Source organism: Physeter macrocephalus, chromosome 6 (assembly GCF_002837175.3).
Source record: "Physeter macrocephalus isolate SW-GA chromosome 6, ASM283717v5, whole genome shotgun sequence".
NCBI classification, from domain to species: Eukaryota; Metazoa; Chordata; class Mammalia; order Artiodactyla; family Physeteridae; genus Physeter; species Physeter macrocephalus.
In genome coordinates this window covers 43,376,542-43,387,468 of record NC_041219.1, presented here as the reverse complement: position 1 = coordinate 43,387,468, position 10,927 = coordinate 43,376,542, and the positions used below count along the sequence as shown (strand labels likewise).

Here is a 10,927-nt window from a genome sequence, read left to right as displayed (position 1 = left end):
ACCGTAAAGCAGAGGACAAATTGCAAAATAAATGTGTTAGAAGTATGGAGAACAGGTGACTACCTTTACACTGTAAATAGTTCAAACAAATTAATGACATCAAAGGACACAAGTCTAAAAGACACATACATGCAGAGAATTCATATTAGTGGCTAACAATTATAAAATGCTTACCATCAGCCAGGCACTGTACTAAGGGCTTTACAGATATTAATACATCAATGTGTAGGTTAAAATCTCCACTTTGTAGTTGAGGAAATTGGTATAGGGTCCATGATCATACAGCTAGTAAGGAACAGGCTGACATTGAAGCCCACAGCAGGTTGGCTTTAAAGTTTATGTTCTCAACCACTATGCCAATAGTGGTTGTATTTCCCAATTATTGGTATCATATGTGTCTATTCTGACATACACTGACCCAGTAGACACTTCTACAGACATGCACAGATACAGCAAAGACAGCACAAAACTTTAAAACATCTTAATTAACATCCTCAGGGAAATTTGTGAAATCATAGCCATTTAAGAACAGACTGCTATGCAAAGAACAAATAAACAGAGTTCTTGGAATCTGAAGGTATGAGATCCATAAAAAACAAACGAACAAACAAAGAAACAAACACCACAACTCAATAATGGGCTAAATCACAGAATTAACACGATAAACCGTCATGTTACAGAGGTAGTTATTGAAGACAGCAAATAAGCAAGGAGATGGAAAGTCTTAGAGAAAAGTTGAGACCTAGAAAAGAAATCCAGGAGTTCCAACATCTAGAAGCAGAAGACAGAGAGAATTGAGGGCAGGTATGGCAGACAGTGGCAGCTACCTAGCTGTCCCTTTCCTCCTTGGTAACAGAAGCTCAGGTTTTAGCTAGGTTAATTGCTGCACAGAATAAAAGATTATATTTCCTACACTCTCCTATCGCTAAGTGTGGTCATGTGACAAAATGTTGTCCAAGAAGATGTGAGTGGAATCCCTGGGTGTGCCTTCCAAGAAAGGCTGCTTAAAGGAAGTTGGCTCAGGTAGGAGGAATCCATTTTTTCCCTCCTGCTTTTTTTCTTTCCTCCAGTCTGCAATTTGGAAGTGATGGCTGGAGCTCCAGCAGCCATTTTGGATTATAAGGTTATCTTGAGAGTGGAAGTCATATGCAACAGAAAAAGAGGAACCTCGATCCCTCTTCTCTCTGTGGAACAACCATACCAGTCTGAGACTGCTTACATCTGAACATCTTCTATGTGAGGGAAAAAATAAACTTCTATATTATTATGCCACTGTTATTTGGGGATTTCCACATGCAACCAAAGAGATACACTTGGAAACAGAAGAAAAATTCACAGTGCTTTAAAGGAGATGATAATCCACTAAGTGAAAAGCAAGATTCATTTTTTTAATAGCACCAAACTCAGTCACATGCTAATGAGCTTTCTGTCATCAAAGAGTAAAAGGGTAATCCTAGAAGCTTCCAGAAGGAAAAAGACAAGCAAGCAAGTTATTTTCATTGAAAAAAGATCAGGTTGGCAACATTCTGTCACAAGTGACCTGGAACCCTAAATAGATAGTAATGTCTTGAAAATACTGAAAGGAAAATATGTTTGAACCTAGAATCTTAAAAAGTCAAGCTTATTTTGAAGTTCAAGGGCAAAAACCCACAACATTTTGGAAATGTAAGGACAATGAAAGCTTTTCAGATGTTTTCTAAGAAAATTAGTCTAGTGTGGATTTCAGAAAATATAAAAGGTCCAGGAAAGAAAGATAGCATGTGATACTGGAACCAGTGTTGAGAGAAGAAACCAATAAGACTTATAGTTAAGTAAAGAAGAATTGTTACTGTATAAAGTGAAAATAAATAAATATATGGTAACAATATTGAAGTAAAACTAAGATGATTTTAACATGGGAGTTGGCTGTGAGGTTAGGGGTGAAAAGCAGAGGAGAACTGAAAGCTTGCTAAGGATCTTGTCTGGTTTTGGAGAAGCGTATATATTCTAAGTAAGCCCAAATGCTGACGGAAAATATAAGTTAAATATGTGTGTTTAAAATGCAAGGGTTAAAAATCACTAAGAGTGAGGGGTAAACATGGGAGCAAGAGGATGATAGGGAGGGGCAGAGGAGAAGGAGGGAGAGGGAGAAAGAGGTGAGAAAAACCAAAAGCTTTCTCACTCAAAATAAAATAAACATGTACACAAAAATTCCCAAACTCATGAAGAAATTTAATGATAAAAGTAAAAACTGGAAAAGGAAAAAAAAAAATCAAGGCACAAATTCACTCCAGACAAAAATAATTTCGTAGGACAATCTGACAAAGACTTTAAGAATGCATCAACTCTATTCATGATTAAAAGAAATAGATCAACAGATTAAAAGGAAAAAAAGGATAAGTTTATCTTGACAGTTGCTCCTACATTTTTGGTAATACAAAAGCCATTCCTGATTAAACAAAGAAATAAACCTTGGCAAATGAGGAATTGAAGGGAACATTGGCATTTCTGGGTATGTACTAGAAACCTGCGGCAATATCAGAGTCAAAGGGAAATGTTAGTGCCCTCCCAGTTAAAGGGACAGAAAGGAGAAGGCTGCCTGCTGTTGTCATGACCACTATGTGGGCGTCAATCCTTCCCAAAATAATCCTTCCCTTAGTTTAGATTAAGACTAAATTAAGAGTAAATTAAGACTCCAAAAGGATTTTCAACTGGCTTAACAAACTGATTCTAGATTATAACAAATCAAACATGAGGGACTTGCTCTATTAGCTAGAAAAATAATGAGTATAATAGTAGACAGATGGAACAGAAAACAGTAAGGAAAATAGCCAAGTAGGAAGTTGGGAAGTAATAATGGAATTTCAAATCACAGAGGAAAGCGTGGGTTGCATACTCATAATTAATGATATTGAGACAATCAGCTGATCTTTTTTTAAAAGTTAGATTACTACTTTACATATTACCCACATCTCCAAATTCTAGATGGATTAAAGATTTAAAAGTCAAAACTAAAATGATAAAAGCATTAAAAATATTTCTTTAATCTTAGGGGTTGAATAAGACGCTGAATCCAGAAAGCATGAAATAAAAAATAATGACAGATTTGACTTGAGAGCAATGAACACATTTGCATACAATGCAAGATATCTTAAACATGTCAAATAAAAAAGACAAATGATAATCTGGAAGAATATATTTTCAACTTATATAAATAAATGGTTCATATACATAATAAATGAAGCACTCCTAAAATTAATACATAAATACAATGAACCCATCAAGAAATGGAAAAAGGACATTTCCATGCACGTCATAAATGGAATCCAAATGGCCATTAAATATATGGAAGATACACAACTTCACCCATCATCAGGGAAAGGACATATCCAAGCAAGAACCAGATAATTTTCATCCATTACATGGGACACAATTAAAAGATTGTTTCCCTAAAGAGAAATCAGCTTTTTATGCACGACTGTGAGGTGTATGTTAGTTCAGCTACTTTGAGGATGGTTTGACAATATCTATTACTATTTTAAACGTGCAATCTCTTGCCCAGCAATTCTGCTTCCAGGAATCTGGGCTGCAGAAATACTTTCACAGGTGTGGAAAAATTGGAAATCATGTAAGGGTCTAGCAACACGGGATTGGGTAAATTGTGGGGTGTCTATACTAATAAATGCTATGTATCTCTTGGGGCTACTTTATGAGTTAAATCTCCCTGTATTATTCTGGAACGTTGTCCAAAATGTAATATTAAGTGGAAAACTAAGTCATAGGACAATATGTATGTTATTATCTCATTTATGTACCCCCAATTTTTAAATTTTTAACAAAGAAGATATCCATATATTTACTTGGTTAGTATTAAATACGTTCATTAAAGAACTCATGAAGTATCCTGTAGTATTAGTGGATATAGCACAACATAAGTAAAACTAATGAATGAAAAAAAAGGTGACCAAAAATTAATAGGAAAGGTTTTACTCATTATAAAACCATTAGAAAACAGGGAAGATGATAAGTAGAGAAAATTAGAATCTGTTTATACAAAAGTATAACAGCGGGGCCTTTGAAGACTTAACATCACACATTTGCAACTTGTCACTGGAGCCTGTCTGGCGAGTGTCCACAGGCTTGTACCCCCGTGGGGACCCACAGAAACACCTGCCCTCCCATCCACAGGGCAAGTGCACACACCTGCACACACCCGGATGCAGACACCCCCCGACGCCCGCCCCTCAGCCAACACACTTCAGTACAGGGCATCCACATCTGGGCCCAAACCCAACTAAGCAATAGTGCGTCAGGGAGGAGTGCGACCGTAAAGAGAACATTCTTGGAGGGGGGAAGACAAGTCTGTAAGTAAGTAAGGGACTGGGCGTCTTCTTATCTTCCAAAGTGAGCTTCTCAACCCGCACCAAGCTCTGGGCCTGGCCACAGCAAGGCTCCCGGCTTCATCCTCTGTCTCCCAGTATCTCCCCATCCTTGTGGACACCCACATATGCATATGCGTATGCGTAGGCGTATATTCGCGCGAGCGCGCGCATACACACACACACACACACACACACACACACTCTCTCTCTCTCTCTCTTTCTGAATCAGGATGTCAGGAACTATCAGTGCTCTCCCCATTCCAGATGTGAGACAGAAGCCCAGGGCAGGATATTCTCACTGCCACCGACACCTTGGTGACACCTTAGTGACAAAGCAAAGACAACGGTACACAGGGGTCTAACTCCCAGGCCTGAGCTCTCCACCGCCCCAGGTATCTTCTCTGCTGCCAGGACAGTAGGATCCTCCAGTGAGGCCTGGACCCCCCAAAACCCTTCATACAACACCCAGGCAGGTCGGCCCTCACTGTCTCCTCGTCCACTGGCTGCCTAGGAGTCTGGGTTCAGGACTTCCCAAGAGACCAAGCCCTAACCTCCCAAGTCCTCAGAGCACACCTGTCCACTCAGCACCCCGAGGCTCTCCCTGTCCTTTCCATCCCAGACTCCTACACTACCCCTGCTCTCCACCCTGCCCTTTAGCCTACCCCCAAAGCCGGGCCTTACCTCTTTGTGCTGGGACAGACGGACCTTCTGCTGGAGTCTCCAGGCGGCAGCCAGCCAGCTTCTCAGTCTTCCTATTTATGCTGACGTCATTAGGAAACAGAGAAGCTGAAAGAGGAAGCGGTGCTGGCCTTGGCCTCTTTCTGTACAAGTGACTCTTCAGGAGATTGCCCAGCTTCTTAGAATTGTGGACACCAAGATATCACTTTTTTTTTCTGAGCCTTACTGACTTTGCAAACGTTGTTCCTTCTGCCAGAAGTACTTCTACCTTCTATCCTTGGTCTTCCTGTAAACTTCCATGCATCCTCTCTCAGCTCAATGCAAAGTTCCTCCATGCAGCCTTCCTTGACACACCCAGGGGGATACAGGGGGAAGTGGCTGCAATACCCAGAGCAGGTGAGAGCCCAGAGCCCCAGGGACCTGGACTCCCACCACCAGCTGCTCAGAGTGGGACCTTGTGCAAATTACCTGCATGTAACTTCACCAGGGCTCCGGACCCCCCGCTGTGACTTACAGGCGTCTGCAAACATCGAAGGGCCATTGAAATGTCACAGAGCTAGACCTTAGCTCAGAGCCTGGGGCACGATAACCCTAAGTGTTAGCTGCTATGATTTTGATTCCCCTGGGGTCCCTTTGCCTTGCACCTCCCTCCCCCACTGTCCCACAATCCTCAGGGCTCACAGCTGTCTTTCCCCAACACTGTCTTGTGGGGCTCCCTTTCTCTCCCCAGTACCCAGCTTGTGCCCGGGCACAGATGGGGCCCTTAGCGACTGTGTGTGGAACAAATGAATGAATGAATGAATGAATGAACGAATGACTCCCTGAGCACAGCAGGGCCGGGGTTAAGGTCAAGTGAGTGTGGCATCCCCTTGGGCGCAAAATTTCAGGAGACGCCCAAATACTCAGTAATCAAGATAATATTTTAATACAATATTGTAAAAACATGTTTTAAATCCACGATGAACAAAATATAAAATTTTAAATGAAGACAGGCTTGGTGACAGTTCACGCTGAGACATACTGGAGTCTGGCAGGAGGAAGAAGCAGTATCTTTTCTCCTGAGCAGAGACAGAGTGACAGGAGAGAAGAGAAATGAAGGAAGAGGGTACAGGGCAGGGGTGGGGACCAGGGGCGGGGAGTGACCAGAACCTGTGGCCACTGGATTCCTGGCCTGATTGTTCTTTGCTTTCCTTCTTCCAGGAACGGCCTGGCCAGGAAGTGCCTGGAATGCCCCACGGGGCAGAGAAAGCGTGGGCTGTGCTCCTCCGTTGTGGTCTGGGGGGTGGGAACCCCACCCAGAGGGGGCCACCCCAGGCCTGGTCACTAGTGAGAGGAGATAGACCCTTCCAGAAATCGAGGTGGTGTGGGCTCACTGGACCGAGCTCTGTGACCTGGGATCAACACGCGCTGGGCTCTCCAGGTCTCCAGAGAGCATGAGGGGCTCCATCTTGTCACCTCGGGGAGGGTCTAACACCTCCCCACCCTGTTTCCCCCACCTAGAGAGGACAAACAGACCCACACTGCTGAGAAGTCTGGCTCCCGGTTAAAAAGCTGTGTGTGCTTTTCAGCCCTGACCACAGGCAAGCACCAAGCTTTCCCTGGCTGCCCTCCACCTCAGACTGGGCACACAGAGTGCAGGGCCGGCTCTGGGGGAGCTGAGGTCAAGGACTCAGGTGCCCTGGCTGGTCATGATCCTTTGCATCTTTGCATTCCTAGACCTCTTAGGTGAAGCCTTGGGTGGAGGCCTCCTTATGGGGGGAGGGGAGGACACTTCCCCTCTCTGACGCAGAACCCTGTGCTTTCGCACTCCAAGCCCTAGCCCTGGTCCTCCCCAAAACCCAAGGTCCATAAAAGGGCTGGAGCCTTGTATTCTGGCTCCCTCAACAATGAGAGCATCCATCTGACCCTATGGGGGAAGGGGAGTCGGCTCTTTCTCCAGTTTTACAATCTTGCTTATACCATCTTATAGCATCTTACACCATCGCAGTAAGTGATGAAGGTTAACTCTGTCAATCGTCGGTTTGTTGTTGTAATCAGCTCTCCTGGCAGCCCAGTTCCCTCTCCCCGCTCAGCTGAGCTCCCGACAAAGGTCACACCCCTTCCTCAGTGGGCAAAGGTGCCCCTCAGTCTCGGGGTTCCCTGTGTGATGAGGACTCACTGATGCGAAAGTGTAACCAGGACCCTCTGAGCATGGAGCATCAGAGGTTAACAATGGTCCACTTCTACAAATAAAGTTGCCAGTAATATAAAAACCAACAAGCAACAACAACAAGAAGTTACGCAAAAATAAACCAAGAGAAGCTTAATTAGGTTGCTGAGGCGTGGCTATGATGTGAGCGTGAGCTCCCAGAGGGCAGGATGGGGCGTGTGGTTACTCAGCACTGTTCTGATGGGAGGGTGGAGGATGCCCGCATCCCACCCAGTTCAAGGCAGGCTGGCTTTTCTCAACTCTGTGATTCTTTTCTCATCTGCCATGAATGTCGTGGAGCCCAGTTCCTCTCTGGCTGGGACTTAAGAAGTTTTGCTTGTAGAATTAAAAAAAAAAAATTCTCTACCGTATTTGCATTTTTGTTTGCTTTCATTTATTTTATTTTATTTATTTATTTATTTATGGCTGTGTTGGGTCTTTGTTGCTGAGCTGGGCTTTCTCTAGTTGCGGCGAGCGGGGGCTACTCTTTGTTGCGGTGCGCGGGCTTCTCATTGCGGTGGCTTCTCTTGTTGCGGAGCACGGACTCTAGGTGCAACGGCTTCAGTAGTTGTGGCACGCGGACTCAGTAGTGACTCAGGGGCTCTAGAGCGCAGGCTCAGTAGTTGTGGCGCACGGGCTTAGTTGCTCTGTGGCATGTGGGATCTTCCCGGACCAGGGCTTGAACCCGTGACCCCTGCATTGGCAGGCGGATTCTTAACCACTGCACCACCAGGGAAGTCCCTGAATTTAAAATATTTTAAAGTTCCATACTCTAAAATGCAGAAATCCTGAACGTACAGTTTAGGGATTATTAATAAATCTGTACACTCTTATAACCATCACTAGATCAAATACAGGACATTCCCAGACCCCAGAAGGCTCCTTTGTGCCTCCACCCCGTCACTCTCTCTCAAAGATAACCATTACTCTGATTTCTCTCACTGTAAATTAGTTGTTTTTTTTTTCTTGATGGAGTGAAATATACATAGCATAAAATTTGCCATTTTTACCACTTTGCACAGTTCAGTGGCATTAAGTGCATTCCCATGGCTGGGCAACCATCACCACCATCCATCTCCGGAACTTTTTCATCATCCCGAATTGAAAGTCTGTCCCCATTCATCAATAACTTCCCATTCCCACCTCCCCTAGTCCCTGGCAACCGTCATTCTACTTTCTGTCTTTATGAAATTGACCATTCTTGGTACCTCATATACGTGGAATCATACGATATTTATCCTTTTGTGACTGGCTTATTTCACTTACCATAATGTTGTCATGGCTCATCCACGTTGTAGCATGTGTCAGAATTCCTTTTTTTTAAGGCTGAATAACATTCCATAGTATGGATAGACTATGTTTTGTTTATCCAATCGTCTGTCAGTGGACATCTGGATTTTTTCTACCTTTCAGATTATCGTGAATAATGTTGCGATGAACACTGATGCACGCCTATCTGTTCAAGCCCCTGCTTTCACCTCTTTAGAGAATATTCCCGGAAGTGGAATTGATGAGCCTATAGTACTTTTGTTTAAATGATCGAGGAGCTACCATTCTGAATTGTGCCTGTTTTGGAACTTCACTTGTATGGGATCCCTTGATACTTAGTTGCATCTTACTTGCTTCAATTAAACAAAGTGACAGGCAAAAGCTTTCTGACTCCAGACTCGTCCACAGCCTGCTCTGTCCTGCTTATTCATTCTAACTCGCTCAAGCCATGGGTAACTTACCCCTGACTCGCAAATTCTGGGCTAAACACGACCTGCAACTTCTGAGGTGGTGTGAAAAATGTAGATATCAGACCTCCAGGTGAAATGAGAGTGAAGCCAAATCACAGATTATATCTCCCAGATACTAATCAAAGCGAACATGAAAATCAGACAGAAAGGTACCAGTAGCGACCAATCGAGGATGTGGAAGTGACCTTCTGCTCTCGATTTTATGACACAGAAGCAAGGAAATCTCGAAGAGGCCAGCAACCCAGCACAGGAAGCTCCTCTGGCCCTTCAGTCAGAAGCAATACTGAGAAAGAGGGTGAATCAGCAAAGCTGAGCAGAAATGCCCTTCAAAGTGGAGAGGAGCTGGTCAAGGGGCAGAGTAAACACCCTGCAAAAACCTGGGGAACGGCCCCCAAGGCTCCTACATACCACCTGCACAGGATCAAAAAAAAAATCAGGCCAGCCTCTGCTGCTCTACTGTGACATTCCACAGTGAGTCAAGCAGCCAAAGACAACACAAGATCTATCACTTCAGTTGGTGTGATGCTCTAGATACGACGAGGGTCCCTTTCGCAACGAAACCCCTAGATCCTCGGTCCGCTTAGCCTTTAAGTGCACTGCTGGACTCCTGAGGGGAGAAGGAAGTCTCTAAGGCACCCCTTCTTTTCAAACCAAAACCAAAACAACAACAAAAATCAACAAAAATAGTGAGCTGAAACCTGAGTATTAAGCAAACTGGAAATGTGGTGTCGAATTTGCGATCCGTGCAAATGCTGATTAACTGCTCTGACCATTTGGAATGGATGCCTTGGGCTCCCAACAACAGGGGAAGCTGAAACTCAAGATTCTCACCTTGAACTCAGAGCCCTGGAGGAGACCACAATCGATTCTAGGGTAGGATAGCCTCTGCCTCCTGGCAGGAACAAATGCAAATCTCTCTGGAGGAAAGCATTCTCGGTTTCCCATCTATAAGCTCACAATCAACAATCACCAAACTCACCAAAAGAAGCTGCAGAAAGTAAGCAGAAACAACAACAATAGATATAGACCCCCTGAGAAACAAAGACCTTGGAATAATCAGATATTGGACATAAAATATATGTGTAAGAAAGACAGAGATAAAATCTGTAGTCACACACTCTCTCTCCTAACTTCCTTCCCTCTCTCTTTTCTTTCTTTTTTCATTATCCTTATTTGCTCACCAGCCCACGTGTAGCCCACCTCTGTGCTGGGCTGTTACCCTGCTCTGACATCCACTGTTACAGGGTAGAATTGGGCCCTTCAAAAAAGATATGTTGCTGTCTTAACCCCTAGTACTTCAGAATGTGACCTTCCTTGGAAATAGGGTCTTTACAGAAGTAATCAAGTGAAAACGAGGTCATCAGGGTGGACTCTCATCCAATATGACTGGCTTGCTTATAAAAGGGAGATGTGGACACAGAGATACGCACAGAGGGGAGATGTATAGACACACGGGGAACAGACGGCCACGTGACTGTAGTGATGCATCTCCAAGCAAAGGAATGTCAAGGATTGTCAGTCAACACTGGAAATTTGGACGAGGCAAGGAAGCATCCTCCCCTAGAGCCGTCTGAGTAAGCTCTGCCCCGCTGACACCTTGATTTTGGACTTCAAGTCTCCAGACCTGTGAGACAATGAATGTCTGTTGTCTTGAGCTACCCAGTTTTGGTACTCCGTTACTGCAGCCCTAAGAAAGGAATTCACCCTCCATGCATGAGTCCTGGCTGCCTTCCCGCCCTCATCAGGCCACCTAGTAACTCTGACTGAAAAGGAAGGAAGGTTCCATATATGTGTGTTAGCATACGGTATTTGTTTTTCTCCTTCTGACTTACTTCACTCTGTATGACAGACTCCAGGTCCATCCACCTCACTACAAATAACTCAGCTTCGTTTCTTTTTATGGCTGAGTAATATTCCATTGTATATGTGTGCCACATCTTCTTTATCCATTCATCTGTTGA

The 10,927-nt window shown here is 44.1% G+C and overlaps 1 protein-coding gene across 1 annotated transcript in view; it reads left to right on the top strand.

The window, feature by feature from the left end:
• The window catches only part of LOC102991591 (transmembrane serine protease 6), a 27,162-nt gene extending 22,036 nt beyond the window's left edge, over nucleotides 1-5,126 (top strand). Inside the window, exon 10 of the mRNA XM_028491467.1 lies at nucleotides 5,019-5,126. Coding sequence (XP_028347268.1) covers nucleotides 5,019-5,126 — 108 coding nt within the window. The remainder of the gene's footprint in view (nucleotides 1-5,018) is intronic.
• The last annotated feature ends 5,801 nt before the right edge of the window (nucleotides 5,127-10,927 follow it).